Genomic DNA, 27807 nt, shown 5'->3' on the forward strand with positions numbered 1-27807 from the left:
GGCTGGAAAGGGGCCGGGGCTGGAAAGGGGCCGGGGCTGGAAAGGGGTCGGGGCTGGAAAGGGGCCGGGTCCAGGCCGGGGCTGAGGGCAAAGCCCTTACCCAGGTAGTAGATGTTGGGGGCCACCCAGCCGCCGTAGGGCAGCTCCTGCAGGTGGTTGGAAGCCTCGTGGTTGCCGCCGATGAACACGGTGAGCACCGGCGCTTTCTTCTCTCCCGAGTAGTACCTGCGGAGACACGGCAGCTGCTGCACCGGCCGGCCCGCGGGGCCGGGGCCGGGCCGGGCCGGGCGCTCACCGGTAGAAGGTCTGCATGTGGCGGTACTTGGCCGGCACGGCCATGCAGCGCAGGTCCGCCTCGTTGCGCACCGCCTGGAAGTCCCCGCAGCACAGCAGCAGGTCGGGCCGCACGTTGTGCCGCCGCTGCAGCAGCTCCAGCGTCTCGTACATCTTGTCGAGGGCGCCGTGGCAGCACCCGGCCACCGCCACCTTCATCGCCGCCGCTCCGGGCACGCGCCGCGCGGCCCTTCCGCGTCACCGCCGCGCCTGCGCCGTGAGGGCACACGGGCCGGGGGAGCCGCGGGGCGGGGACACGGCGGGACACCATGGAACGGGGGACACCGGGGAACGGGGGGGACACCGGGGAACTGGGGGGGACACCGGGGAACGGGGGGGACACCGGGGAACGGGGGGGACACCAGGGAACAGGGGGGACACCGGGGAACGGGGGGACACGGCGGGGCGGGGGGGACACCATGGAACAGGGGGGACACCGGGGAACGGGGGGGACACGGTGGGACACGGCGGAACGGAGGGACACCATGGAACGGGGGGACACCATGGAGCGGGGGGGACACCGGGGAACGGGGGGACACCGTGGAACGGGGGGACACCATGGAACGAGGAGGACACCGGGGAAGGGGGGGACACCGGGGAACGGGAGGACACCGGGGAACGAGGGGGACACCGGGGAACGGGGGGACACCGGGGAACGGGGGGGACACCGGGGAACGAGGGGGACACCATGGAACGGGGGGACACCATGGAACGGGGGGACACGGCGGGGCGGGGGGACACCATGGAATGGGGAGACACCATGGAATGGTGTCACATCATGGAATGGGGGGACACCATGGAATGGGGGGACACGGCGGGGCGGGGAGACACCATGGAATGGGGAGACACTGTGGAACGGGGGGGACACGGCGGAACGGGGGGAACACAATGGAACGGGGGGGACACGGCAGAACGGGGGGGACACAATGGAACGGGGGGAACCACCGCCCCCGGGGAGACACAACGAAGGGTGGGGGCATAACGGAGCGGGGGAGACACCGCCCCCGGAGCCACTGCCCCCGGGGAGACCCAACCACGGCTCCCTGGGCCAGCCCCTTCATCACCGGGTGCCCCGGGCTCTAGGGGGCCCTGCCCGGTGACCTCTGCTGGTCCTTTCCAGCCTTATCCGTTCTGTGGCACTTTCTTCACAGAAAAAGGGTGATCAGGCACTGGAAGGGGCTGCCCAGGGAGGTGGTGGAGTCCCCATCCCTGGAGGTGTCCAAGGAACAGCTGAATGTGGCACTCAGTGCTCTGGGCTGGGGGACAAGGGCACAGTGTGGACTTGGTGGTTTCAGAGATCCTTTCCAACCTCAGTGATTTCTGTGACTGGCAGGTGGGACCTTCACCCTGGGTATGGTGATGAGCCCACGGTCCATAACCAGTTAAAAATGGCCCATCTCGCACACACCGGCGTGTTGTACAGACCTCTGGTGCCCTTGGCAGTGGGCAGGAGCCCCTGCAGAGGTACAGGGGCTGCACAAGGGGAGCTGCCCAGCTCCCCTGGCCCTACAGCACCCACCAGGCACTGCCCTGCAGGAACCAGCAGGAGCTTCAGTCTCATCAGACGGCTCAAAGACCAGGAGCAGAGTGTCAGTGGAGCAGCAGCAGAGCAGCACAAGCAGTGGCTCTGCCAGCTCCCACCTGGCATTTGTGCCGATAAAGGCCCAGTTGGTGTTTGCAAGGGATTCACCATCCCCGCAGTGCTTGGCCCTGCCAGCTCAGCATCAGGCAGGCGTGGCTTTGGCAGAGCCAAGCACTGGCTTCTTGGAATTTAGCAGCACCCAAGGACAGGAACAGCCAGTGACTTCACCAGGGCAAGTGCGTAGGAGGCAGGGTGAGCAATCAGGCATCTCCCCTTTTCCTCACAGACTGACAGGCTCCCTCTTTGGAGAGCGCTGATTTCTCCTTTTGCAGGGCAGTGGATTGGATCACAGGGTGGTATCTGTGTGTCACGTAATAAAACCTCTCCAGACTTTTTCTGCTCCAAGATTCCACTCCAAGACTGGTTTGGGGGTTTTTTTAAGTCTTTGAGGGATTGAACAAAATCGCAAGGACGTAGTTAAGCATTAACTTGCTACTGCCTCCCCTGTAATCATGGAACCAAGCAGACATTCCTGTTCCCCCACTGTAGCAAGTATTATATAATGGCCTCTCTCTTGATACTAAGAAAATATGAGTGTTGTCTCCTACATTTCATAATTTCACAATGTTGGGTTACTCTGTGTTCTTTGGGGCTCATCCAAGCTCAGCTCAAGTGAAGGGGAAAGTTCCTGTGCCTTTCAAACCCCACAAGTCTCCAAGGGAAAAGCATATACGGGAGCGTTCTGGGTGCTTTTGGCACTTTCATAACCTTGCCGAGACCTACCTGGGCGTAGTGTGAGAACTCAGCCAGTCCAATGCATCTCCTGGGAAAGATTTCCAGCTCCCTGGGGAAGAACAGCAGTCTCTCACATTTGCCATGTCTCAGACTTCCCGAAAGGAAGGGGTAAAAGACAGAAAAGGTCTGTGAGTCTCTGGAAGATAACACCTTACTCAGGATACAGCAGCTCAAGGGCCTTCCTGAGACTCCTGCCTACCCAAATTCATCCCCAGCCAGGCAAGGTAAACTGACACTGTGATTCCTGAGTTTGTTAGCTCAGGCTAATTTCTCATACTCCTTATGCTCCTTATCCCAAGTGAACTGGTGCACAATAAAGCCTATAAGGGTCTTTTATATTGTAGCATTTTTGTATTTGTACACTGTTCATGTTGCATCTCAACATCCTTAATTTAACTCAGTGTTCACTGAGCAAAACCGCTCTGTCCTTTCCAGAGCACAAAGGGAATCAGCCATGCTACTATTTACAGGGTAAGTCACAGCAAGTTAATGCTTAACTATGTTATTGTGATTTTGTTCAGCCCTTCAGGACTGTTTAAAAGCCCATGTGACTGAAGCACAGCTCTCTTCCACCGCATGACTGACATGTGTTTGGCTCTGCAGTCACAGTCCCCTGCCCTGATGTGCTGGTGCCTGTGTCTCGTGCCTGGGTGTCCAGTCCTGCAGCAGAGCACCTGCACTTCTCCAAAGTGACCAAGTGCACATCCTGTCCTGCACGGCAGGGGAAGGAACTGGGAGGCCAAGAAGGGAGGAGTCCCACGAAACAGGCTCAGGTCAGTGGATTGCTTGGGTAGGAGGTATTTGCCCTTTTGGCTGTTGCCTGCCTACAATGACCAGTGAGTAATGGTTTTTTCCTGAGTCAACTGTGATAATTTAGTGCCATTGAAGTAGTTCAGTTTTCCTCTCCAGGGAAATGAGGAAGAATGAAGGGCATTCTAAGGGGCTGTGGATGACAGGGTTGTTTCCCTCATCCTCTGAGAATGGAATGAGAGGAGCTTTTGAAGACTTTTCTGTCAGGTGTTTTCTTGTGTTTTTAGGATATACTAAAAGATTTCTAGTACATTTAGACAATCCTAAAATGAAGAGGTGCAGCAAAAGGGAGGCATCTGTATTTGACTTTTGGGGAGGGACAGCATGGGACAAGGGAGGTACAAGGAGAAGTGCTGGGAGACAGTGTTTGTGAAAGAGAGGGAGATATGATGGAGGTGCAAGTGTTCCAGCTGAGATTTTGAGATGCCCCATGAGGGCATGTGGGGTGGCAGATCAGTGTGTGTGTGTGACTGAAGGGAGAGGCTGCTGCAGCCAGATAAGTTGGGAGCTGTCTTAGGAAAAGGCTCCACAAGGTTGGCCTGAATATCACAGGGCTCACCTGCAGCAGTGTTCAGGTATCGCTGGGCGCCTCCTCCACAGATGGTGTCTGATAATTGCAACACGATCCAATCTGCAGTGCAGGAACACACGCTGCCAACACAGGGCCTGCTTTGGGCTGAGGCACTGGTGCTGCAGCTGCCTCCCCCTTCCAGCTGCACCAACAGAGCTCTTCTCCCTCTTATTTGTACCTTTTCCCTGAGGAAGCTGCTTTGCTAGAGGGCACCACTGATGGCCCATGAGGGCTAGAAACCCGCTGGAGCAAAAGAGATGAAGCCACCCTCAGTAAACTTGCACCAGTCCTGCATTCAGCTCTGAGCCCCTCACTTCAAAAAGGATGCTGAGGGGCTGGAGCCTGTCCAGTGAAGGGCAGCAAGGCTTGTGGAAGGGAAAACAAGTCTTACGAGGAGCAGCAGAGAGAGCTGGGGCTGTTCAGTCTGGAGAAGAGGAGGCTCAGGGGTGACCTCAGCTCCCTGACAGCACGGTGTGCTGAGTTGGGGGCCCGTCCCTTCTGCCGTGCCTGCAGGGGACCGAGGAAATGGCCTCAAACTAAGACAGGGGGGATTCAGGTGAAGTATCAGAAAAAAATTTTCCCTGTTAGGATGGTCAGGCATTGGAGTGGGCTGCCCAGGGAGGCGGTGGAGTCACGATCCCTGCGGGTGTTAAAGAGGCGTCTGGATCTGGTGCTGGGCGATGTGGTTTGGTGGTTTAGGGGTTACGGTGGCAGTGCTGGGTTGATGGTCGGACTGGATGATCACGAAGGTCTCTTCCAACCTTGACGATTCTACGATTCTATAATCGTTGGTGGATTTCATGAGGGGAAAATAAAAACCACCGTCCGCGGTGGCTGGCGAACCGCAGGCCGGGGCTGAGGCGGGGGGCTGGCGGTGAGGGAGAGAGGGAGCCGGGGGCTCGCTGAGGCGGGACCACCCTCCTCCTTCTCCTTCTCCCCAGCCCCTGCTCCTCCTCCTCCTCCTCCCGCTCCCGCTCCGCGGCTCTGGGCGGGCCCGGCCGTGCGGAAGGGGCGGCCGGAGCGGGCGGCGGAGCGCGCCCAGCGGCGGGAGCGGCGGCTCGGCTCGGCATGGGACGGGACGGGGCGCTGCCGCCGCGGGTACCGGAGGGCCCGAGGCGGGGGATCAGGGTCCCGGGGGCTCGGGGAGGAGGAGCGGGGGTCGAGGCGGAGGGGCGGCCGTGGGTGGGGGTCCCCTCAGGGCCCGCGCGGGGGGCCCCGGGGCGGTGTCGGTCGGTGAGGAGCCGGCGCGGGAGTGGCGCTGCCGAGTCCGGGAGCGGCTCTTGGGGTGTCCCTTGGGGTCCGTCACGGTGTCCCGGGAGGGTCCGTCGGGGTGTCCCCGGAGGGTCCATCGGGGTGTCCCGGGAGGTTCCGTCGGGGTGTCCCTGGGGGATTGCCGGGGTGTCCCGGGGAGCTGCGGGCGCAGCGGTGCCGGGACCCGCGTGAGGCGGTGCCGCTCGCCCCGCAGACCCCGGCGCTCCGCCGGGTGGAGAGGCCGGGGCTGGGAACGGTCCCGGGAGAGTTTTCCCCAAGGGCTGAGGCGCAGCGGCTTTCGAGCACGGCGTGTTCCCAGCCCGGCGTGTCCCGCGGTGCCGGTGGCTGTGTCGCCGGAGGTAACGCCGCTGAAGGCTCACCCCTCCTCAGGCTGTGCTGGTTTTATGACCGCTCCTGGGAGCTGGACCTGCGATTGTCCTCGGTGCGGTTGTGAATGACTATGTGGTCGTGAAAGTAGGATTTAATTTTTTTTCCCCGAAGTATTTCTTCGTGAGCAGGAAAGGGAACAGCTTTGGCTGCAAGACTCCTTGTTTCACGGGCAGATGAATTCAAGATTAATTTGAGCATAACCTTGTAAAACTGAGATTGAGTAACAAATGGAATGATTTATGAAGGAGGTGTTCCTGCTGGAGTAACTCTCTCTGCAGGTCATCAGACTCCACTGGTCTCGAGTAACGTAAATATTTTTAAGCTTCAGACTAATTATATTACCTCTGTTTTTCACACTGAAGAAGGAAACCCTGGGAGATGTGCTGTTTTGTGCTCCCATCTTCCCAGTAAATGTGGGCTAGGGAAGGATCCAAGAGGCAGGTAGTCCCCAGGCTGTTTGCTATTGTAGTGCTGCCTGCAAGGCTGGGTACATTTTCCTTGGTGGTGGTCTCATGCCTTTAGGCCACATGATGTGATGCCTACTTCGGGAAATAAATCTTCCAAGCACTTACTGAAAATAGCCACCTCTTCTCTTGATTATTCCTTCTGAATCTCCCGAACTCGGTAGATCTGCTCACACAGGTTGTGTGTGGAGAAGCTATTTTCCTAAGAACTTAGAGGAGATGGTCAGTAATGTTAGACTTCTTTTAGTTCTGTAAAATTATGTATTTAAAGTCTGCTGCATACTGAGAAGTTGAAGCAACAGACAGTGGTGGGCTACTTGGTTTTTTCCCCGCTGTTTCTGTATCTTGAAACGGTAACACTGTGTATCAGTTGCAGCTGATTTATATTTGCCTTAATATAAAATGAAAGAGAAAAGTCGAAGTTCCCTGCTGGCACAAGGCCAGTTTCCATTACCTAGACCTTTGCAACCGCTGTCATGTGTCGTATTATTTTGTGCTGCTAACTTGCACCGAGGTGCAATGTTAAAGGTAGCTGTGGGGAAAGTGCCTCAAATTACAGCTGACCGACTTGTGACTGCCAAACACTGCAGAGATTCACTGCAAAAGCATCTACTTCATTTCCTTCAGCTGCAACCTGTGGAGCAGGTGATGAATAATGTGGTTCAGGCAGTCTGTGGTGGAGCCCTGTGGTCTGACGCTCGCTGCTGGTAGCCCTGGAGGTATAAATATGATGCTGCACAGTGGAATTTGTTTTCCCTTTCTTTTGAGGGGTGGGGTGAGTGTTGGTTGGTTGTTTTTTGGTTTTAGTGAGGACAGTTCTCCATGAGGGAACTTGTTCCCCCTCGAATTACACAGAAAACCTGACTGCAGGTAACTCTGAACTTGGTACCTCCTGGTGCAGGACAGAGGTTGTTTTGCCTTCGTTGTGTAAATGTTTTCCAAGACTGATTTCACTTAAATGCCTGTGTGCTTTTCTTCCCCATAAGACCAGGCTTTCTCCTGTTACAATGAACTTTTCTGAAGGCTAAATTAGAGCTTAGAAACCGGACAGTAAAGTAGAACTGTGGGAGGAAGGGAATTTTCTCATCCGTAGTTAAGGTAGTTGAGTGCTGTCATAAAGAACTCTTGTCATGTGTGTTAAGGGACAAGATTCTTCTACCAGACTTCACTGCTCTATTTCCTCTGCTGCTTCTGTCCCTGGGTCTGGTTTGTGGAATTTCTGCTGTACCACTGTCAGGGCAGTTGTGATTCAGCAGGTGCTTTGCTTAGACCATATGAAACACTCTGTAATGTCAAATACTTTAGAAAATCAGGCCTTGAGCACCAACACCTGATGTATTCCCTTTGCGGTGTAAAGTGAGGATAACACTGGAAAATAAGTCAGTGTTTGAGTAGCATGTAAATACTCTACTGATGGAGAAATTAATAATTCTGATTGTAGAGTAGCCTATGAATAGGATGCAGGAGGCAATACCTGAGGTCACACATGTAAAACACAGGCTACTTAAAAATGACTGTTCAATGAACATGCAGCTTCGTGAATGTGACTTGGCTGTTCACCTAAAATAAGGGAGGCTTTACATTTATCTGGTTTTCAGTTTGTTTTTTTCTGTGTGTATCTCTTGTCTTTTTAACCTGGTTCTGTTTGAATACACGTGGAAAAGAAACAAATGGAAGATTTTTTTGTTTTGTTTTGTAAAGCTCCCTGGGTTAGTAAAGATACAGGGGAAATTGCTTCCTCTGTCTTACAGGGGCGACAGGCTAAAACACCCTTCATTTTCCTTGGGAGAGGAAAGGGAGTAGAAAAGTTGTGCTCCCTTAAATCCTGTGTTGCTTTGATCTGTGCCTCTGGGGTGGCTCACGGAAGGCACAGCAGAAGGAGCTGTAGCAGTGCCAGACTCGTTGGATGCCAGGACGTGCTGCACCTTTTGGTGTAATTTGTTACATTTCAACAGCTGCTCCTCTTCCCAGTGCGAGAGGGAGCCAGGCAGGAACGGGCTTGTGGAAGGTGTGACTGCAGGGAATGACTGCCTGCTCAGTGCTCCTGGGATTGTGCCTGGAGGAGAGATGGCAGTGCAGCACCCAGCCAGAGCTTCTCACTGCTGACCCAGGGAAGAGCTACAGTGCTCCAGCTGGGAACCAGCCTGGAGAAATGGCCTGTCACCTCAGACAAAGAGAACTCGACCCAAATCCTGAATGCCTGAGGACCTGAATGAGTAAAGAGCAGTGTGAGAGATAAGACATGAAGAGGTTGGATAGGACAGCAATGAGAAATGCATGAGCTCTGAATAGATGGGCAGTGAATGAAAACAATTTTTTGTTTTAGTTGTTATTAAATTAAGAATGTATTTTCCTCTGCAGATCACTAGCATGTGGCTAGTTTGCTACAGGGGAAATGGAACTTCCAAGTAAGTTTCCTAAGATGGTTTCAGGGAATCTGTAGATTGTAACCTCAGTATCAGCAAGGTCAGTGACTGAGGGAATGCTGTCTTGGACACAACTCTTCCTTTATTGTTTTAACACTTAAGTAAAATCACTGTAATTTGTGTAAAGCAATTGGATACTATTAATACTAAATTAACATTCCAGGGAAAATAAATGTATCTTGCTAATATGAAATTGCCTCTTTCCATATAAGCTTATAAACAGCCAGGAGACACATTACTTAACCAAGCAGGCTTTCTGACCTCTGCTCTGAGCCTTGCTAATTATGTGCTTTTGGAGCTTGTTCACCTCCAGTGTTTTGCTGGTTGGTCACCTCATTTTCTGTCAGCATGTCAGAGCTCAGGCTTTAACATTGTTTTTTCTCGTGCCTTGCTGAGCTTCATGTTCGTTAATGTACTGGGGGCCTGCTAAGTGAGAGAGGTTAAAAGGGGGTTCTGCACAGACACGGGGCTGGAACAATTATTAGTTGGCAAAGTATTTATGCATAATGGGTTGGCATTATGTGGAAAACTCGTGTGAGCTTTTACTCTCTTGGTGTCTCATCTGTATAACTGGAAACCAGTCTCATGGGGCACAAATTCCTGTCTGGTCACTTTTAGTTCCAAGACTGCGCAAACAGAAAGTTGAAGGAAGGTGTTTCAGAAAAGCTGAAAAGGGTGACAGCTTTCTTGATATTATTAACCACCTCCTCTGCAATGACAGGCTTTGCACAGCCCATCCATCAGTGCTGCACAGCAGAGTTCTGGTGTGCTTGTGTTCGAGGACCTGTGTGGGGGTGTTTGTGAAGAGGACAGAGGCACTGGAATATTGGATTACCCTGTGACTTAACCTGAAGGAATTGCACTGAGTAATACTGCATTCACTGATGGCTAGTCAGTAATTTAGAACAATAGTTTAAGGTCTAGTGCCAGGTTTATTTTTAAAGCCAGTGCAGACTGTTATTATTGATACTAGCTGAAATCTGAGTGCTGGGCTTGCCTTAGGCTGCTGCTGGAAACGCGGACAGGTTGTATTTAAGTTAGTGTTGGGGGATTTTTTTTTAGGGTAAATCTATCACAACAGATTTCCTAATGTAAAACTGGACTTCTCCGAGCCCACACTGACTGCAGAGCAGTTGTTAATCACCCTGTCAGGGTCGGTGATTCTCAAGGTCATGTGTGCCTGGAAGCCTGGCTTGATAAGTGCTCCCCTTGCAGTGACCCCCACGGTTCACCGAGGGAGTGCTCAAGTGCAGCTACAGCTGGTAAAGTTCGATGCTCTGAAGCTCTTTGACAAGAAGGCACAAGAGACAAACAAGCAAGAATTCTGCTGTCTCTGGATTTTCAGGGAGAGGTTAACAAAGGACTTTGTTAATGCCTCTCACAGGAAATGAACTGCCATGGAATAGGAGTGTAGCTTTTCCGGTAATTAATACCTGGAAAGGTGTGGGAAGGACTGTCAGCTGTTCCAGTGAAGAGTGATCACTGGTGCAGTCCCAGGGGGATCTGTGTTCAGGCTTGTGATTTCAGCATAGTTATAAATGGCCTGGAAGAGAGGCTGAGTAATGAAGTGACAGTATATGCTGAAAAACACGGAATTCAGGGAGCAGAAACAAGAGCTGGCTGGAGTTACAGAAGGTTCTTGCAATAGTTGGTTGTAGGCAAGTGGTACTTGATACCCGTGGATGTAAAATTATGTGCACAGGGATAAACAACTGTGTCTGTGCAGTGATGAGCTCATGGGAATCTGTGCCCTTCAGGAAAGAGATCTTTTAAGTAATGCAGATAAAACTTGGTGAAACTCAGCAGCAGACAAAAAAAAGTAAAAAGGCAAATAGAAATGACAGATCTCTAGGAAAAGGAGAGGGAGCAAACCAGAATGCCATGCTGTAAATCCGTGATGGTTTTGTGTAATGAATAACATACCCCTTCAAAAGTTAGGGGCAGACACACTCCCCTCTCCAAAGAGTTGTAGTTGAGATCAGGGAAAAGCACCTGATTGAAGAGCTTATGTAAAAACAGCAACCAAATAAACTGGAGCTTAGCCTGGAAAATACATGGATGATAAGAGGAGGGACTGTGATAGCAATCTGCAACCCTGGGGATATGAAGTAATTGTTCCCTGTTTATTTTGTCACCCCAACACAGCAAGAATGAAAGGGTATCAAGTGATGGCCATGCAAAAGGTGGTAGCTTTTGGCAGAGGAGGTGTTCAAACATGGTCCCTTGGTTTCCCAGAACCTTTCTGTGTCCATGTCATCCCTTGATGGGACATTTCACAGCTTTGCTCCCTGTGTGCCTGTTTTAACCTGCTTCTGGTGGCATTGATCACCTGGTGGTTATATTGGAGGAGAAGGTGAACAGTCAGACCCCTCTACCCTTTCCATGCCACCCATGATTTTGTAGATTGTTGTATTCTTCTGAAGTCACCTCTTTTCCAGTCTGAGGTGCCTGGTCCTGCTCCCTCATTCCTCACAGACAAGCTCTTCAAGACCTTTGGATCATTTTTGTTGCTCATCTCTGAACCCTTTTTCTGAGGCTGTATGAAAATCACTCTAAGAGTGAACACCTTCCTCTTGCAGAGTGTTCTCTCAGTAGGTCCCTGCACAGTTTCCAAAGGACAATAGTAGCTTTGTTTCCTCTTGGAAGACAGGTAGGAAGAGGGACAGAATGTATGAATTAACCCAGGTGGTTCTGCCAGCAGACATTTGAGAATGTGTTATCTGAAAACAGTGAGGCTTGGAAGGGGAAAGAGCACTGCACAGGGATAATACTGACTTTTGAAAGGCAGTTCAAAGATTAATTTCTGCGTGTGGTTCTCATCTGATCTGGGTGTTGTGCCCAGCTTGTGTTCCTGTGTCTTAAAGTGTGTAGTTGAACCAGAAAAGCTTATGAGAGCAGCAGTGGAAGTGATCCAAGGTGCAAAGTGGCTTCTGCACACAAACAGCTGGGTAAGCAAGGGCTAATAATCTCAGGAAAGAGGAGGCAGAGGGACATGGAATTGTGTAAATTCAGGAATGCTTTGGACAATGTGCAGTGCAGGTCTAATGTTTGTGCTCTCTCTCAGAAAAAGATCCTGACATATTGGAGCTTGTGAGTGACACAGTTAAAAGGTGTGGTAGGTGCTGGAATGTCTCCTCGGAAGATCCTCTGGACGCAAAATATTTCTGTTGAATCTGGGGGGTGCTCAAGCACACAGGAGGGAAATCCTCTGAAGGTTAGTAAGTGCTCAGAAAGCACATCCAGCTGCACAGTTCTCCAGAACTGCAAGCAGCTGGAGGCCAGGAGAGCACTCCTAGGAAATATCGTGTGTCTTTCTAATACTATTCCTTGAGCATTGGCATTTGGCCACTGTCAGAGACAGACACAGTTTTTCCTGTGTTCTTGTGTCATCCTAAGGGATGAGATTCATCTGATGTAACTGGTCATCTCAAAATGAGATTGGTTTTTAAGTTCAGTGGGTTGATTTTTGTTTTTGAGGTGCCTGCCTCTCTGCATTGCCTACACCCAGCACCTAACACTTCACTGCTGTGTGGGTGAGGGAGAGGAATCCCACCCCTTCTATGTGTTTTGTAAGAACAGGAGCAAATTGCACACAGAACTCAGAAAATAACTTATAGCAAAGACTCTGGAGACATCTCTCTTCCAGACTCTCCCTGGCAGTTCTGGTAAAGGCTAAGAGGTGATTTGATTATATTGTGTCAGTACTTGCAGGTGAGGAGATTTGTTTTCCTGAAAGCCCTTTTAATTTAGCACAAGAAAGTGGGATAGCTGTTTGCTGGAACCTGGTGTGGAACACACTCAAATGGGAAATAATGCCCCCTTTTCTAGAGTGCATGTAAGTAAATATTGAAGCACTTGAGGCTATGAAGGAGTTCCTCTGGTTCAAACAGGAGTGCTCAGTCTGAGCAGGTCACATCCTCTGACCTGGGTTAGGAGGCAAGGCAGGATTTGTTGCCATCCCAGTTTGTTGCAGTCTCTGAAGCACAGACTGGAGCTAAAAGCTCTTGGAACTGAACTCTGGTTGCCTTGGCAGTGTCAGTGGTATCATAGCCCCTCTGATCCCAAAACTGTTCAGGTGTAATTGTGAACAGTTTGTTTTACTGTGCCTGAAATGTAGGCACGTGCAGCAAATTTCTGCTGGTCCTGAGGGTTGTCAAGTTTAGCACAGCTGCAGTTCCCACCTAAGTCCCATGTACAAAAAAGTTCTGCTACTACTGAGGACATCAAAGTATGTAAGTATGTAAGAAGTACAGAGCAGAGGAGCAACTCAGATGGTTAGATTTTTTTTTTTCTCTGAACTTCAGTGTAGGAAGAAATGTTACTCTTTTTAGTCTCCTGTTCATTTTGGAAGGTAATTAATTGTGCAAGTGATAGCAAATTGTAAATCAGCTCCTTTGACAGGGTTCAAAATCATTTATTAAATGTCTAGTTGTAAAATTTCTGCTTAATTCAGCAGAAGTGGATTTGTCATAAAAATTCATTTGAAAGAAGGCATTGCTTTGTTATTTGCCCACATTTGTCTTCTGGAATCAATATAGTTTGCTCCCAAATCTGCTTTGTTCAGTAAACTCTAAACAAAAATCAAGCATTTCCGAATAAGAGGATGCACTTAAAATTTGCTTTTTGGTACCCTGAGATCCTTTAAGAGGATAATACCTGACACCTGATTACAGAGGTGAGGTGACACTTCTGAAACTGTGCTGGGGACTGTCCAAGAGGCAAACCTGTTGTTCTGTCTTTGTTTCCTTTTGCAAGAGAACCCAGCTGGAGGTTGATCTTCCATGGACACGAGCAGTTGCCCAGTGATCCTGTGCCGTGTCCTGGTGTGGGAAGGGCTGGTTTGCTCCATGCTGTGTGTTATGGTGGTTTCTAATTTCTGTTGCTAGTGCTCAAGATAAGGGTTCAAGAAGATTTTGGCTGAATTTGAGGCCTTCAGGGGCACTAGAGCCACGTCCTGCAGCTTTTTCTAGACTTCAGTTTGCAAGTCAGTCAAACACTGGCTGACAGTCCCCATCCAAACAGATTGTCATTGTTCAGTTATTGAACTCCTGCGAAATCTTTGCATGAATAGGATTTCTTGTGTGTCTTATAGAATAACCTTTTATATCATTAGTATCTGCAATAATTTTTTCCTTTGCAAAGTGATTCATGTCATCTTGCAGATAGGACAGATATAAAGCATTATTCTGCAGTCCCACAAGAAGCCCTATTCATGGACAGTTTGTGTTGTGGAGCCAGCCCTATCGCCTCGGGGCTGGGCTTGGTTTCATGGCAGCAATCCCAATCACAGATCCTTTCTGCAGCCTGGAAAGAACCAAGTAAGAAAGTTTCTTGGTGCATTTGGTCTTTTCATTCTACTCATAAATAGTAGGTTTTAGCCACCCACCAAAAGTCCCAACAAAAGCCCAGTCAAGCTCAGCTTGAGGCCAGGTTCCCAGATCTGGGAACAGGGATACTGTTAGGTTTTGTCCTCACTAGGTTTATGTGCTGGATCATGTTCAGTGGATCCCTCTCAAATAAAGCTGTGAGCTGGACCTGTGCTACCTGGGTCAAGGCAATGGGAAAATAAGAAAAATAGTTTCTACTTTGCACCTGTAAGGATTTGTGCTACTCTGGCCCTGGAAGAACCTGAGCATGTTTCTACAGACAGTGATAATAAAGCAATTAGTAAATAACCACTGAGGAGACAGCAGTTAAACTGGCTGAAAAGAGGATGTTGGGATTTTGCTGCTGATTGTTTGATTATTCTCTGACACAGCAGTAAAAGGTGCCGACAACAGAGGCAGGAGGGAGTGATCCTGTGTTGGCCTTGGCAAATTGGTGTTTGGATTATGCTGGTTTGTGATTGTACCAGAGGAACACAGGCAAAATGGAAAGGGATTAGAGAGTGCAGCAAGCATTGCATAAACACCTGAAATTATTTGGGAGATAGGAAGTGGAGATGATGGGAAGAGCGTTCTTGTTGGGCATAGCTGGGAATACAGATTTCAACTGAAAAAAAGGGGAATCTAGGAGACCTTTTCATTGAAGGACTTGTGGAATAATTGTACAGATGCAAAAAGCTTCAGTGTTTGAAGGTGGCTTAAAGGATTGGAGAAACTGGCTTAGTCCCAGTGGAAGTGATGGGTGTGTAGGGAGATTACCCTTGGAGTGATATAGGAGAGGGAGACAGTGAGTCTGATACATTATTACTCTAATTAAGGAATAACTTAATCAAGGTGTAATTATTTCCCAAATTAGGTATAAACCCAAACTATTCTTTGTTGGTAAAAGGAAGACCAGTCTGTCTGTATGACACAGAGGAGGAAGGAGCCCCGAGGAGGTCCCATGGTTTTTTGGAAGCAATATTAATTCTTCATCAAACCTGCTGTCCTGAAGGCCTCTACTTTCTCTAAATATTATTTAACATTTATTTCAGGGAATGCAGAAGGCTTGTTTGTAGTCGATGGATGCTCAGAAAAGAAAAAGCAGCAGACCTCTTACCTTGGATGTGTTGGAGGGAATCTGGGGATCGTTGGGCTTTTTGGAGACTTGGAGCACAGGTTTTCCTGTCTGAACAAAGCCCATTAAGGCATCGGGGAGCCAACAGTGCTGTTTTAAACTGTGGCTCTGGTTCAGCAGAGGGTTTAGCACACGTGGTGGTGAAGCCTTGAGAGCAGTGACTGGAGGGTGTGGAGTCTCTCCCTGGGTTTGTGTGGGTGGTGTGAGCACCCCGGGGGCTGAAAACGGTTGTGCTGCTGCCCTTTATCATCCCCTGGCACCTGAGTGAGGGCTGTGGCTGGGGCACACCTTGCACACCTCATACACCTCATAGCTCTGCTCAGCCCTGGGGAGGCCCTCCCCTGCCAGGGGGCTCTGGGGCAGTGCCAGGGGGTGGAGAGGGAGCAGGATGGGACAGGAGGAGCTGAGGAGCAGCACCCACGGTGCTTGGTGGGCAGGTGGCAGCGTGTTCAGATCCCAGCAGGGCGCTGGGAGCAGTTACTGCATCCTGAATCAACTGCTTCAGTGCTTTATATCACCCAAAATGTCCTTGCCTTTGCCTGGGCCATTGGACAGCAATGAGCAGACAGGGCACATCACAAACCCATCAAACACTCTTCAATCTGTGCTTCTCAGTTTCAGGTTAAGGCTTTACAATGTGAACCTTTAGACTTGTGCTGTGGCCAGTTGCTAATTAGAACAGCCCCAAGCTCTTCAGGCACTTCCCTTCTGTGTGGTGCGTTTGTACAGGCTTACAGCTAAAGGAGGTGGGATGGAATTGCGGGGAAGGCACTGCTTTCATCAGGTGCAAAGCTGACCTTTCAAACAGAGAAATATTTACCTTTGAAAAAACCAAAATAAACCCATGCTGTGATGTGACTTAGCTGGGATATAATCATGGTTTATGAAATAGATTTCTGTTTGCACAGGAATAGAGGGTGCTCAGAATTTTGTTGGGGTGTTTTAATTTGAAGCATCAAAGAAAGATGAATCTATGTCTAAATTTCAAGACCCTTAAATCTGAGATTTCCTATCTTTTCATAACAAAGTTAGACAGCTTTTTATTTCTGGTGCAGTTCTGACTGATGGTAGGAAATGCAGCTGGAAATGGCTGTGCTAAGTGTGAAACACTCAATTCCTAGTTTTCATAGGCTTAACCTTTATACAAACGTTACTATCCTTGATGTCTACTCCAGTGGACTTATTGTATTAACTGTGCTGCTATTTATGGGTTGTAAGAGGAAGGGAAACAGTTATTCCTCCTTAAAATATTTTACCATGGTCGCAGAGACCTTGGTGAACGGCTAATGGAAGCCAGGGTGGCCTTTCCTAAAGGCCCTGCATTCTCAGAGCCATTCAGCTACTTTGCTGCAGGCTGTTTGCAGCTTTTTATAATCCAGAGAGCTTGGAAATCCTGAAAGTGCTTTTCTCTACTGCCCTGTGCCTTATCTTTAGAGTCAGAAATTCACAACAGGATCAAAATGTTTTGCTCTGTTAGCATTAAAGGTAGTGTTTTGCTCGGTCTGGGGAGGGGAAAAAAGCAAGCCTGAAAAAAATTAGTGAGTGGCTAAAATAGAGCTGTTAAAATGGCAGCACATAGACAGGCTGTGTATAAATATAGGCCAGCTCCTCAGCACTGCTCTTATATGGGAGATGTGAGGGAGGGAAGAATATCAGCCTGCTCTCCCTCTGTGCAGCGGGTGTTGGTGGTGTGCTCTGTGCCACACGTTTGGTAGCAGACAAGGCTGCAGAATCCATGGCAATGATAATGACTCCCACCTTTGTTTCTGTTGCAGGGACCTGCACTGCCAGTGTGAGAGGGGACTCTCAAAGGCGTACGTGGATTTTTTGTCTGTACCTGCTGCTTGATTGTCTGCCTTTTACTGACCCACCCGAAAAGAGAGAAGAGGGGTCGAACAAAAACCATTGACTTGTCACTTGTGCCTAAGAACTGGCTGGATTTTATGGCACCTGCTGGAGAGGGCACCTGGACCCTTGGAAATGGAGCAGCTCATGCTGCACCTCTGCTGAGCAAAGCTTTCTGCTTGGAGTACAAGGATCAAGTTGCCTTAAGTCAAACCATATGTGAGTCGCACCAAGTGTTGTAACTGTACCTCCAAACCCTCTCCAGACTTCTCCAGGCAGGAGCTCCTCACGTAGTTTGGATGTTCCCAATTGACATTTGAATGTTTTCATCCAGCCTGGTGTGGCTGTGAGAACTGGGGGTGAACTTTTCCCTGGGAAGTTCATGGTGAGTTTTGAAGCCTCACTTCCCAGCGTGGTCTGTGCCATGGCAGCGACCTACAGGCTGCTGGTGAGCTCTGTGAACTGCTACAGCAGTGTGGTGATAGACCAGCACTCCCAGCACACTGTGCACCACTGCACGGGCACCTGCCAGGTGTTCAGGCGTGGGGTGACCTGCATAGTCGCCCACCACAGTGTCTGTGCAGAGCTCAGTGTCCAAGATGCCAACCTGGACCATAAAATTCCTCTTCCTGAAAACGGACTCGCTTTGTCTGGAAATGAGGACTATCACCAAATCCTCCCAAATAACCCAAGGATCAAAAAGGGCTCTTCAGTGCAAGCCTCCAGCAGTTTAAAGGACTTTACTGGTGAGGCAATAAACCTTGCCAGTGGTAAAATAAAGGAGTTCTCCTTTGAAAAGCTCAAAAACTCCTCCAGTCATGTGGCCTACAGAAAGGGAAGGAAGGTTCGGTCAGAATCCTTCAGCAGACGATCCTTTGACTTTGACTTGATTTATGGGCACCTCAACAATGATGAGAACTGCCCTCCATGTGGCTTTTTGCAGAGCCCCTCCCCTGTGGAGAAGTGGCAGGAGGGCAGTGATGCTCCAGAAGTCACCGTGAGCCCCGTGGCTCCCTTCTGCCCTCATGCCTTCTCTGAAGAAAATTTCATTACCCAGATTTTGGAAAAACACAAGCTAGATGGTTCTTCTGGTGGGGATATCAAGGTGTGCTTGGACATCTTGCTCAAGTGCTCAGAGGATCTGAAGAAGTGCACAGACATAATAAAACATTGCATCAAAAGGAAGTCTGCAGACAGCGTGGGTGGGGGGAACAGCAGCGACCCCCTGCCCAGTTCAGAAATGATATACATGAACCTGATGACCAGGTTTTCTTCCTACCTGAAGAAGTTGCCCTTGGAGGTGAAGCCCCCGGGGCAGAGGGAGGCGAGTGACTGGGCAGAGCTGGTGAGCTGCTTCCATGGCTTGCAGCAGAGCCCCTTCGCCCCGGTGTTCGGGGATGAGCAGCCGCCCCGCTATGAGGACATCATCCAGCTGCCATCCTCCAGCACAGGTCCTCTGGCTCTGCCAGGAGATCAGGGGGAGCCGACAAGCACCTCTCAATCCCTCCACACAGGTACTGTGGCCTTTACCCCCACCCCCCCTCCCAGTGCCCCCCAGAGCAGTGTGAGAGCTGGGACAGACGCTCTACCTCAGCCAGCGGCCCCGAGCCCCCCCGACGGCGCGTCCTGCACCGAGGCGCTGTACATCGAGGAGGAGGCTGATGGGGACAGAACAGCAGGGAAAGGGCAGAGGGCAGAGCACAGAGGGGGCTGGCAGAGCATGGAGCACAGCTCCCAGCGAGCTGCTGGTTCAGATGGACCTGCTGATGCTCAAGCAGAGCGTGCCCGGGTGGGAGATGCCGAGCTCTGCCCTGCTCCCGAGGACACGACTCCTTTACCACCACCCTTGGATTCCGTGCTGCACGGGGCCCAGGCTGGTGGCCCCAAAGGAGCCCAGACGTGCAGCAGGGTGGACAAGGAGGAGATAGACAAACTGCTGCTGGACTTGGAGTGCTTCTCCCAGAAAATGGAGAGCACTTTGAGGGAACCCCCTCAGAAGCAGGGCGAGCCTGCGGGCGTGCAGGTGTTGGGCAGGCAGGGGAGGCAGGTTCCACCTCTGGCTCTGGAGGCCAAAAGTAAACCTGCTGACCCCCCTTCTTCTCTGTCAAAAATCATGGAAACCAATGGTCACAAAATGGAAGAGGATGACAAAGCCTTTTTACTGCGGATCCTGGGAAGCATTGAGGACTTTGCCCAGGAGCTGGTGGAATACCAGACAGGCAAGGGGAGCTTGTCCAAGGAGAAGGAAGTGATGCAGATTCTTCAGGAAACTTTAGCAACTCCTTCACAGTCCCTCCTTGCAGGGAAAAAAAGCCATGCTGGGGCTGCCTGCAGAGACTCTGTTCCAGCCTCAATTCAGCAGGCCCCAGAGGTGGTTAAGGTAAGAGAACCGAACTTCTGAGGGGACAGTGAGTAAAACAAACGTGGGGAAGTGTGGAAAAAAAAATACATCTGCTAAGTGATTCATTGTGCTTTGGATGCTACAGTGTGGAATGATGTGTTCAACCTGGCAGAACTGTAGCATTTACTGAAACACAACCAAAAAAAGGAAACTAAAGCCCCATAGCAAACAAAATAGGCCTTGATGGGCAGTTTCACCTTTGAGCTTGAGCCTTTCCTGCTGATGCTCCTGTAGGCTGGCTGTGGTGTAATTGAGTCCTATGTAGTAGAGGGTAGTAATAATTACTTTAATAAGTACTTTACTTCTGGGATCAGGTATTGATTGGGCTGCCTCTCACCAGTTCAGGGAGATCTGAATGTTCCATCTCTCCCTTTCCCATCCTGGAGCAGACTTGTCCTCCTCATCACTAGTTCCTAAAGAGGGAGATCCTTCATGGCACAAAGGGCAAATCTAGGAAGGTTTAATTTTCTTTTCCCTGTCCCCAATGCATGGAGTCATGGTGGAGTCTGCATGGCTTGTATCTCTCAAATGAGGAGTAGGTTTTCCCAGGAAAAATGGTCTTCAGAGGGAAGCCAAGGCTGGCTGTCCAGCACTCAGTGTTTTCATTTGGTAACAACTGCCAGGTTTCAAGAGAACTTGTTGCCATTATTCCAAGCATTCATTAAGTGTAGAGAGGACTGTCCAAAGTTTCCAAAGTGCACCTTCCAGACAGGCACTGAAAGAGTGCCCAGAATATCAGTGAACTTTCACAGCTCCTTCCAGTTGGAGCACGATGTGCATGTTTTGAAAACTGCCCACTTTCCTCAAAATACAGGTATTTGGTACAGTTCTGAAAGGGGATGGGTAGGGTGTGTCTGACCCTAAATGAGAGTGCTGAGATCTTTTTAGATGAGGCTAAACAAGTGTTTCTGTTGTTGCTCTGGGCAACTTTGCTCACGGAAAATGGTGGGCATAACCTTGTCTGATATTTCCAGCAAGGGAAAGAGTCTTTTTTTCTCAGGGAGTGTAGAACTAAACAGCTCCAAAAGCTCTGGAGTGATCTCTTGAAATAGCTATTCTTGCCTTGTGCATTAATTTACAAAATTTTCTAACTTGTAAACTTCGAACAAAAATGTGTTTGGTAAACTGTGACTGACTTTGTGGCAGATTTTATGTAACACTTGAAAACTGGATGCACTTGGACTGTCAATGGCTCAGCAGCCTAGTCCCTGGACAGGTTCTGTTCCCTGCTCCCACCTGGCTGTGTGTGTTTGCTCCCAGTCCTGCTGTAGGTTTGCTGTCATTTCTAGCACAGGTGTGGGTACAAGGCCCTCTGCAGGTGTAGCATCTAGGGAATGCATCCATGCTCCTGGATAAGCCTGGCTGTGGCTGGAGCTCAGTGTGGAGTCTCATTCAGTGTTGCACACGTGTGCCTGGATGAATAACCTACAAAGTATTTGTTGTATTTTCTTAAGGCCCATAAAACTGTTATCAAATAGTTGTGCACATGCAGAAAGCCCACAACTCTAACACCATGAACACACAGCACAGCTTTCCTTTAGGAAGGTTGTGACAGATTTAATTATCCCTCAAATCCTAAGCCATCACAAAGGAGCAGGAGAGCCCCTTTGGAGCAGGCTGTGCTCTGGCTCAGCTGGTCTGGCTGTGTTAAATCTGGCCTGACTTATATCAGCAGCAAACTTGCCCTTTATCATAAACCCAATTATGATTCTCCACAGAGAACAATAGGATTGGTTGCCTCTTCATCTTCAAACCCCAAATATTTAGAAAATAGGAAATGAATCCTGTCTATCAGTTTTACAGAGCCCATAATGAGGGCACGGTGCTGCCTTGGGGCAGCCAGGAAGCACTGCCTGCTCTGAGAGAGGCCAGCACTTCCCACCCTGAGATCCACTTTTCCCTTGCTTATCTCAAAACCTCCCAGCTGTTTGGTTTGAAATTTCCTGTTCCATGTGCCTGCCTTAAGCTGATTTTTGAACGTGTTGGGTTTGAAATATGCAGTTCAGTGAGGACAGTGCAGTTGTGTGTTAGAGGCCAGCAAACCCCCAAGTGTCTGCCTGTATTTTTGTCTGTAGCTAAGAGGGCAGTAAGGATCCTGGGTGCACTGGGAGGTGTGAGGGAAATGGGGCAAACTGCAAGCAGTGAGTAGTGAAGAAGGGGGGGATGGGGCTGTTGGGGATGCTCTGAGCTGATCTGCACAAAGGCTGAGTGTTGGGGGGTTTGGAAGGTGAAGGGTGCTGCCTTTTGACTCAAATGTCTTATGCAAAGTCCTTGGAGAAGTCAGTGGTAGCTGTGTCTGACCTTCCCCTCTCTGTGCCCTTGGTCTGCCACCTGTCCAGGATGGCTGATTGGACAAAGGAAATTCAGGCAAAGCTTGCAGAATATTTGGTGAAAGTACCCTGGAAAAGACTACAAAGAAATGTAGTCCTTCTGTGTTCAGAATCAAGTTTGAGTAGTGCAGGGCTCTGCTCCAAGTTCTGCTCATGTGTTTTATTTTAAGACCGTTGGATAAAGCCGATGAATAATTTTGGGAGCAGAGATCAGGACCAGGGTTTGATACAAAGAGACCTCTTGTCTTTTGTCCCTCCTCTGTTGAGTGTCCCTTCTCAAAGGGATTACTTGGTGTGATGAGTCAGAAAGAGCAGTCCTGCTTCTCATTTCTGTCTCCTCCATGCCTCTACTTCCTACTGCATGGTTCCAAATCTTCCTTTGTGCTGCCTGTGGTGCTTTATACGAGGTATAAATTGTTAGGCTCGTTTTCTGCCACACTGACAAGTGGAATTGCTCAGGCTGAGGTCAAATGTGTGATCCAGCCCCTGGATCTGGGAGCAGAGGGTTTGCAGTTTGCAGGGTTGAGGAGTGGGTTTGGACCACCCTGGTATGTGTTGGATGGTGGAGCCTTGAGTCAGACTGTTCCCTGATTCCATGTTCCCCCTGGGCTGTCTCATCCTGAGTGACTGATGGGGGATGTTGCTGGGGCTCTCAGAAGTGTTCCTGACCCCCTGAAATATCAACTTGCATGTTTTTGTATCAAAATGTCTGTTGTGTGCTTAAAACAGGGGCCCTAAGGAGGCTCTGAATGGAAACAACTGTTTCATAACCATGTGAAGTTTAGGTTGACCTGACAACTTTGTAGTTCTGCCCCTCATAATTCTGTGTGCTTTTGTGTTTTGCAAATTTAGTGATATGCTTATGAAGGATCTTGTGTGGGGTGATTAAATGTGAGAAATGGCTTCTATAATGTCATAATAACTTTAACTTTGTCCTGAAATGTACATTTATTCTCAATATGCATCCAAAACATAATGTGAAACTTCTGGAAAATCAGCTTTCATCTTACATATGTTACAAATATGTTTTGATTAGATATTGATAATATCTGTCATTTAAACTATACACACAGTCTGCACTCTTCTCAGGCGTTAATTATTCATTACTTCTAGACACAAATAGTGAAAAACAATGGGTTTTTTTTTCTTGTTTGGTAATAATTATTGAAATAAATGCAAATATTAAGTGAATCTTAATCAGAACGAAAGATGGCAAAGGAATAGAAAATTAAATCAGATTAAATTAAAGAGTAAAAAACCTGGGACCAAAGACTTAGGGACATGTTCATATGTGGGCACCTTCTGTAATCAGGGCAGACCCAGCCTCTGCTTGTGTGAGGTTGATTTATGTTGAAGTAACATCTAAAGGTGGGTGAAACAGAGCCTGGTGATACATGTTGAGTTTTTCAGCCTGGCTGACTCTGAACTGCAGACAAAGTCAGGCTGTTGCTGGAGAAGTTCAGTGTGTTTTGAAAGCAGCTGGAGCTGGAGCTCTGCTCAGCTCTGCAGGGACACTGGGTTTTTGGAGCCAGGCTTTGGGTGCAGCCAGTCCTGGAGTGATTTAATCACCCAGATCTCTTAGGACTAACACCAGCTTCAGGCACAGGTGGGATTCTCTCTGTGCTCTAGAGACCTGTGAAGGGGATCTGCCATCTCTCACCTTTGTGCTTTAAACTGGGTCCCAGCAAGGAGGAGTTTGAGTTTGTGGTTCAGCTGGTCTGGCTGTTGAGGTCAGATTTTCCTGGGGGTTTTGCCCAGTGGACTTTGGGGCTGTTGATACAAGATTGTCTTGCTGTCCACTTCTCACAGTACTGCACATTTATGTCTTTATTTATACCCACCTTGTGTGCTTTGAGGATAGGAAGTACCATGCTAGAAACCTGCTATTGCATTGGAATTCAGACACAGCCAGCCTTGCCTCTAGATTACTTGTATTTTTCCAGGTTATCGGTGCAAAATCTCCCAAGCTTCCAGACTCCTTTGTGCCTGGTTAATTTGTGAATGAAAAGTAGTACATCTGTCAAAGGCCACTGGAGCTGGGCTGGATGCAGCTGGAGGTGAGAGGTTCTTTGGACTTCATTCCTTCTGCAGTCTGTGAGCAGGGTGAGAGTTCAATTGGAGATGAAGTATTTCATCACTTGCTGCAGATGATTTATGATAAATCACCTCCTGATATGCTGCTGTGTGAGATGTGCAGCACTCCCAGCACATGGAGCCTCCTGGGCTCTTTAGGCATTGCCTTGATGTTTAGAAAAAAGTTGTCAGAGTAAGAAACCCCAAATTTATTCCAAATGTGTTGCATATGGATCTGTGCATCCTTCACTCAGTCGCAGTTCCAGTTAAAACATTCCTGCCTGCCTTTTGTTTTTGGAGCTCCTTTTTCATTCCCATCCTCATCCTCCTACCCTGTTAGGCTTTGTACTCATTTGGGCTTCGTGTTAACCCAGGGCTTTCTACAGGAACTCAGGCAAAGGACACCAGAGGCACATGTCCATTAAAAGATTTCTGTTTGTGAGGCTCAGTGAGACCTTTTCATTTCAAATGCAGTATCTTGAGCAAGCCCTCCCAGCTACAAATCAGATGTTGTTCTGTGCTGTTGAACTTGGCTACTTTGCCAGGTTGCTTTCTAACGTTTTAAAGTCAAGTAGGGAAAGCAGGCCATGGGACTGCATTCACTTGGTGTGGTAAGAATTGGATTTAGGCCTTTGTCCAGCACCATTCTCAGGACAGGAGAGGGAGAACACGCTTCTAGCAAGCCTGGACAAAGTCTGAGCAAGGGTTTGAAGGCTGAGCTGTGCAGAAGAAGAGCAGACTTGTCCCCTGAGAAATGCTTTGCCTTTGCCTCGTCAGAGTTACAGGGAGAGGGAATAAAACAGTCATGCATTTGGTGTCTGTAAGAAAACCTTTACTTAGGAACCACTTTGGAATGCCTGAGCTTGTTATCCAAGATCATCCATAATTGTGTGCTTGCTTGGCATTAAGGAACTGGATGATTTGCTTTTTCCAAGCAAGAAGGAAAAATTGATGTCTTTTGAAAATTGCAGCCTTCGGTCAAGAGTGGGGAGCGATGCTGATCCTCTGCCTCATCACCTCATCAGCAGGACCTCAAACCACGGCCATGCTGCACACAGGGGCCTTGCCTGAGCTCGGTTTAACTCCAGCTGGGTCTGGCTGGTCCAAGCAAGCACCTCAGGTCTCAGCATTGGGACACAAAGTAGGAGCTGTTGGGGGAGATGGTATATTTAGCCACTCCTGCAGTGCAGCTAATTTTAGTGCTCCTGGTGGTGGTGGTGGGAGCTTCCTTTCCCATGTTACCCCTGGCCTATTACAAGCCAAGGACAGATTGTCTGTCATGTAGCCAGCAGGGAAATAGATTCGGTTGTAGATCATGTTTCTCAATTAAAGTATTACAAGAAGGCAGAAGATCCTGATGGTACTGAAAGACACTTTGAATATTGGTTAAAATAGGGAACTTTGGCTTCAGGAGTGAGATAAAACCTCTAGATGTTGTCCTTGTGAAGAGAGAGAAGACACAGTATGTTGAAGCCATTTGCCATTTTTTGCCTGTAAAAAATCCAAACCAAGAAAGCAACGTGCTGGTCTTGCCGTGGTCTCCTCCTGGAAAGGGCAACATCTGCTTGGGAGCTGCCCAGAATGATGATCAAGGAGAGTTCTCTACGGAGGGACCCAGACTTGGGAGGGGAACTGGCTTTCCTTGCCAAGGGCTGTGACTTTGTTCTTCCATCTCGGTTCAAGAGGCGGCTGAAGTCCTTCCAGCAGGCCCAGGTTTGAACGCTTGGCATTTCTTTTTCCTTTTCTTTGTATTTTTTATTGGATCAGAGGATCAATCTGTGTCCCCTCTAGGCGTGGCTATTTGCAGAAAGTTATTTGCAGCTAGATACCAGCAGGTTTAAAAATAAACCTTCCAGGCTTAGATTGCAGAGTTAAAATGTCTTTGTAAACAAGAGGGAAAATTAACAGCAAGGGCAGTGATTTAATAATGGGGAGAGGTAGTGTAAGACTTAATTATTTCCTGTGGTTCTTTTTTTAAAATACCTCTATGTATATGATTGCTCTGACTGTTGTTGCATGTGGAAGAACCACAGTGTTCTGGTGTCTGTAGTGGGTTGTGCTCTCAGCTGTACAAATCTGTGCTCAGACCATCCTATCTGGCTTCGGCATTTGTAATTTTACCCTCACAAGGTGCTTCTTTGTGCTGTCCCCTGCTCTCTCTGGGCTGTGGCTGAAGGAGATCATAGATTATTTAGGCTGGAAAAGACCCCTGAGATCATGGAGGTGTAGCCAAAGAAATGGAAATGGTGCCATGGCTGTCTGTTTTTGGTAAATCCTAGCTGCTATACTTGATTCCTGGGACAACAGATTGGAGTAATTTATGCCAGGACACCAAATGGACGTGTAGTCACTGCAGATTTACAGGGGATCACAGTGTGCTGAAATCAGCCCATCTTGAGCTTCATCTCCATTTAAATAATCGGTGACCCAGTGAGAAGTTAAAAAGTTGAGATGAGGAGTGGTGCAGCTGTTTCCTAAGAAGGAGCCATTAAAATTGCTGCAGAGCACACTGTGGGCCGTGTTTTCATGCTTTCTGGTGACAGGTTAAAGGATGTCTGGAGGTTAATCTCTGGAACGTGTGTTTTTCCCTCCCTGGGGGAGGATTGCATGAGGTAATAATGTGCAGTAATGGCCTGGGCGGGCCGGGAGCAGTTGGGAGCAGACTGACAAGAGCTGCACAGCTGAACCCGCTCTGCAGAGCGGGGCTGACCCCGAGGACATCCCCGGGGCAGGCTGTGCAGGAAGAGAGAGCTGAGACCTCCCGCTAGACCAGCTGGAAAAACTGACAGGCCTTTGGTCCACGAGCCCTGGGCCTGGTCCGAAGCAGGAGCAGCACCTAAATGCATCGGGAATAAGTGCCCCGTGGCTGCAGATCCAAGGCAAGTGAACTGCTGCAGCTGGAAAAATGACCTTCCTCTTCTTTCTTTCAGTGCCTGTTCCTCTTGCTGCCTCCTCACTGCGTGTCCCCCCTGCCTTGCCCTGGGTTCCACAGGCCTTTCTGTGACCTGGCTTAACTCGTAACGCTGCAGAATATCATCCAGCAGCAAAACCAAGTCTATTTTCTGCCTTTCCAAGCGGGTTAAATGGGTTCCCAGAGGGGTCTGGCGAGCTCTGGAGCTGGCACTTGGGACACGGAATCAGCAAACACCTGGGAGTGCAGGACAGGGATGGGAGCTGTCCCACTTGCAGCAGTGAGATGTTGACTCTTGTGCCTTGTGGAACTGCACCTGGTGGCTCAGGCTGACCAGAGAGCAGAGGGAACTGGGCTCACTAAGAACACGAATGTGCTCACAGGTGAAAAGGTACCAGGGTGGTGAGAGGGAGCTGAGCTGAGTGAGGGGTGATTTGTGGAACAGGGAGGTGTTGGCCAGGCAGGAAGGGAGGAGCAGGGTTTTGGTAACCCCTGTCTCAAGAGCTGTTCACTTCAGTTCTGGTGCTTATTGTTTGCAGGACTATTTATGGCAGGATCAGAGGGCTTCCCATAGCAGGGCTGGGAGGAAGGGGGGTCTCTGATCCAACATCTCACGTGGAAGAAGAGTATTTCTAACACTGGGTCACATCAGAACTGGTCTTCTCCAAGTCTTGGAAACTCCCCAAGGATAGGGGTTCCCCCATCACCCTCCAGTGACCTCCTGCAGGCTGTATTACCCTCAGTGTCCTCCAGCTTAACTCTCCTGAGTTGCATTTTATGGCCATTGCCCCTTTTATACCAGGTACCACTACAGAGTTTGGTTCCATCACTGCTGTAACTGCACTTCCAAGAGCTGCAGACTGTGCTTGGCCCATCCCTTGGCTTCCCCTCTGCCTGGCCAGAGAGCCACCCCAGCCCCTCAGTCCCTCCTGCCCCCCGATCCCAACCCTGCCTGTCGGATTTCCCTCCTGCACATCTCTGGCTGGTCTCTCCCCATTGTTTTTTTTTTTTTTTTGAAGTGAAGGTCCCAAACTGGTCACAGTAACGCAGATGCAGCCCCAGAGGAGATAAGTGCCTGTGTTCTCCTGGCCCTACTCCTGGTGCAGAGTAGGACATGGTTTGCC

General features: G+C 49.4%; 2 protein-coding genes across 4 annotated transcripts in view; one reads left to right on the top strand and one right to left on the bottom strand.

The window, feature by feature from the left end:
- The window catches only part of DBR1 (debranching RNA lariats 1), a 9031-nt gene extending 8512 nt beyond the window's left edge, over positions 1 to 519 (bottom strand). Inside the window, exons 1-2 of the mRNA XM_027650648.1 lie at positions 296 to 519; positions 101 to 225 (exon numbers count right to left, since the gene is read on the bottom strand). Of these exons, the coding sequence (XP_027506449.1) occupies positions 101 to 225; positions 296 to 492 (322 nt within the window). The 5' untranslated portion in view covers positions 493 to 519. The remainder of the gene's footprint in view (positions 1 to 100; positions 226 to 295) is intronic.
- A 1073-nt stretch (positions 520 to 1592) lies between these two features.
- PPP2R3A (protein phosphatase 2 regulatory subunit B''alpha) overlaps positions 1593 to 27807 on the top strand; it is a 56356-nt gene continuing 30141 nt past the window's right edge. Inside the window, exons 1-3 of one of the 3 annotated variants that reach the window (XM_027650392.1) lie at positions 1593 to 2934; positions 3232 to 3483; positions 16899 to 19348. In XM_027650392.1, the coding sequence (XP_027506193.1) occupies positions 17351 to 19348 (1998 nt within the window). In that variant the 5' untranslated portion in view covers positions 1593 to 2934; positions 3232 to 3483; positions 16899 to 17350. Of the gene's footprint in view, positions 2935 to 3231; positions 3484 to 5124; positions 5190 to 16898; positions 19349 to 25066; positions 25486 to 27807 lie in introns of those variants that run through there. The other 2 variants (XM_027650393.1, XM_027650394.1) reach the window with 2 other exon arrangements.

This window comes from Corapipo altera, unplaced genomic scaffold (genome assembly GCF_003945725.1).
Source record: "Corapipo altera isolate COAL_440 unplaced genomic scaffold, ASM394572v1 54, whole genome shotgun sequence".
NCBI lineage: Eukaryota > Metazoa > Chordata > Aves > Passeriformes > Pipridae > Corapipo > Corapipo altera.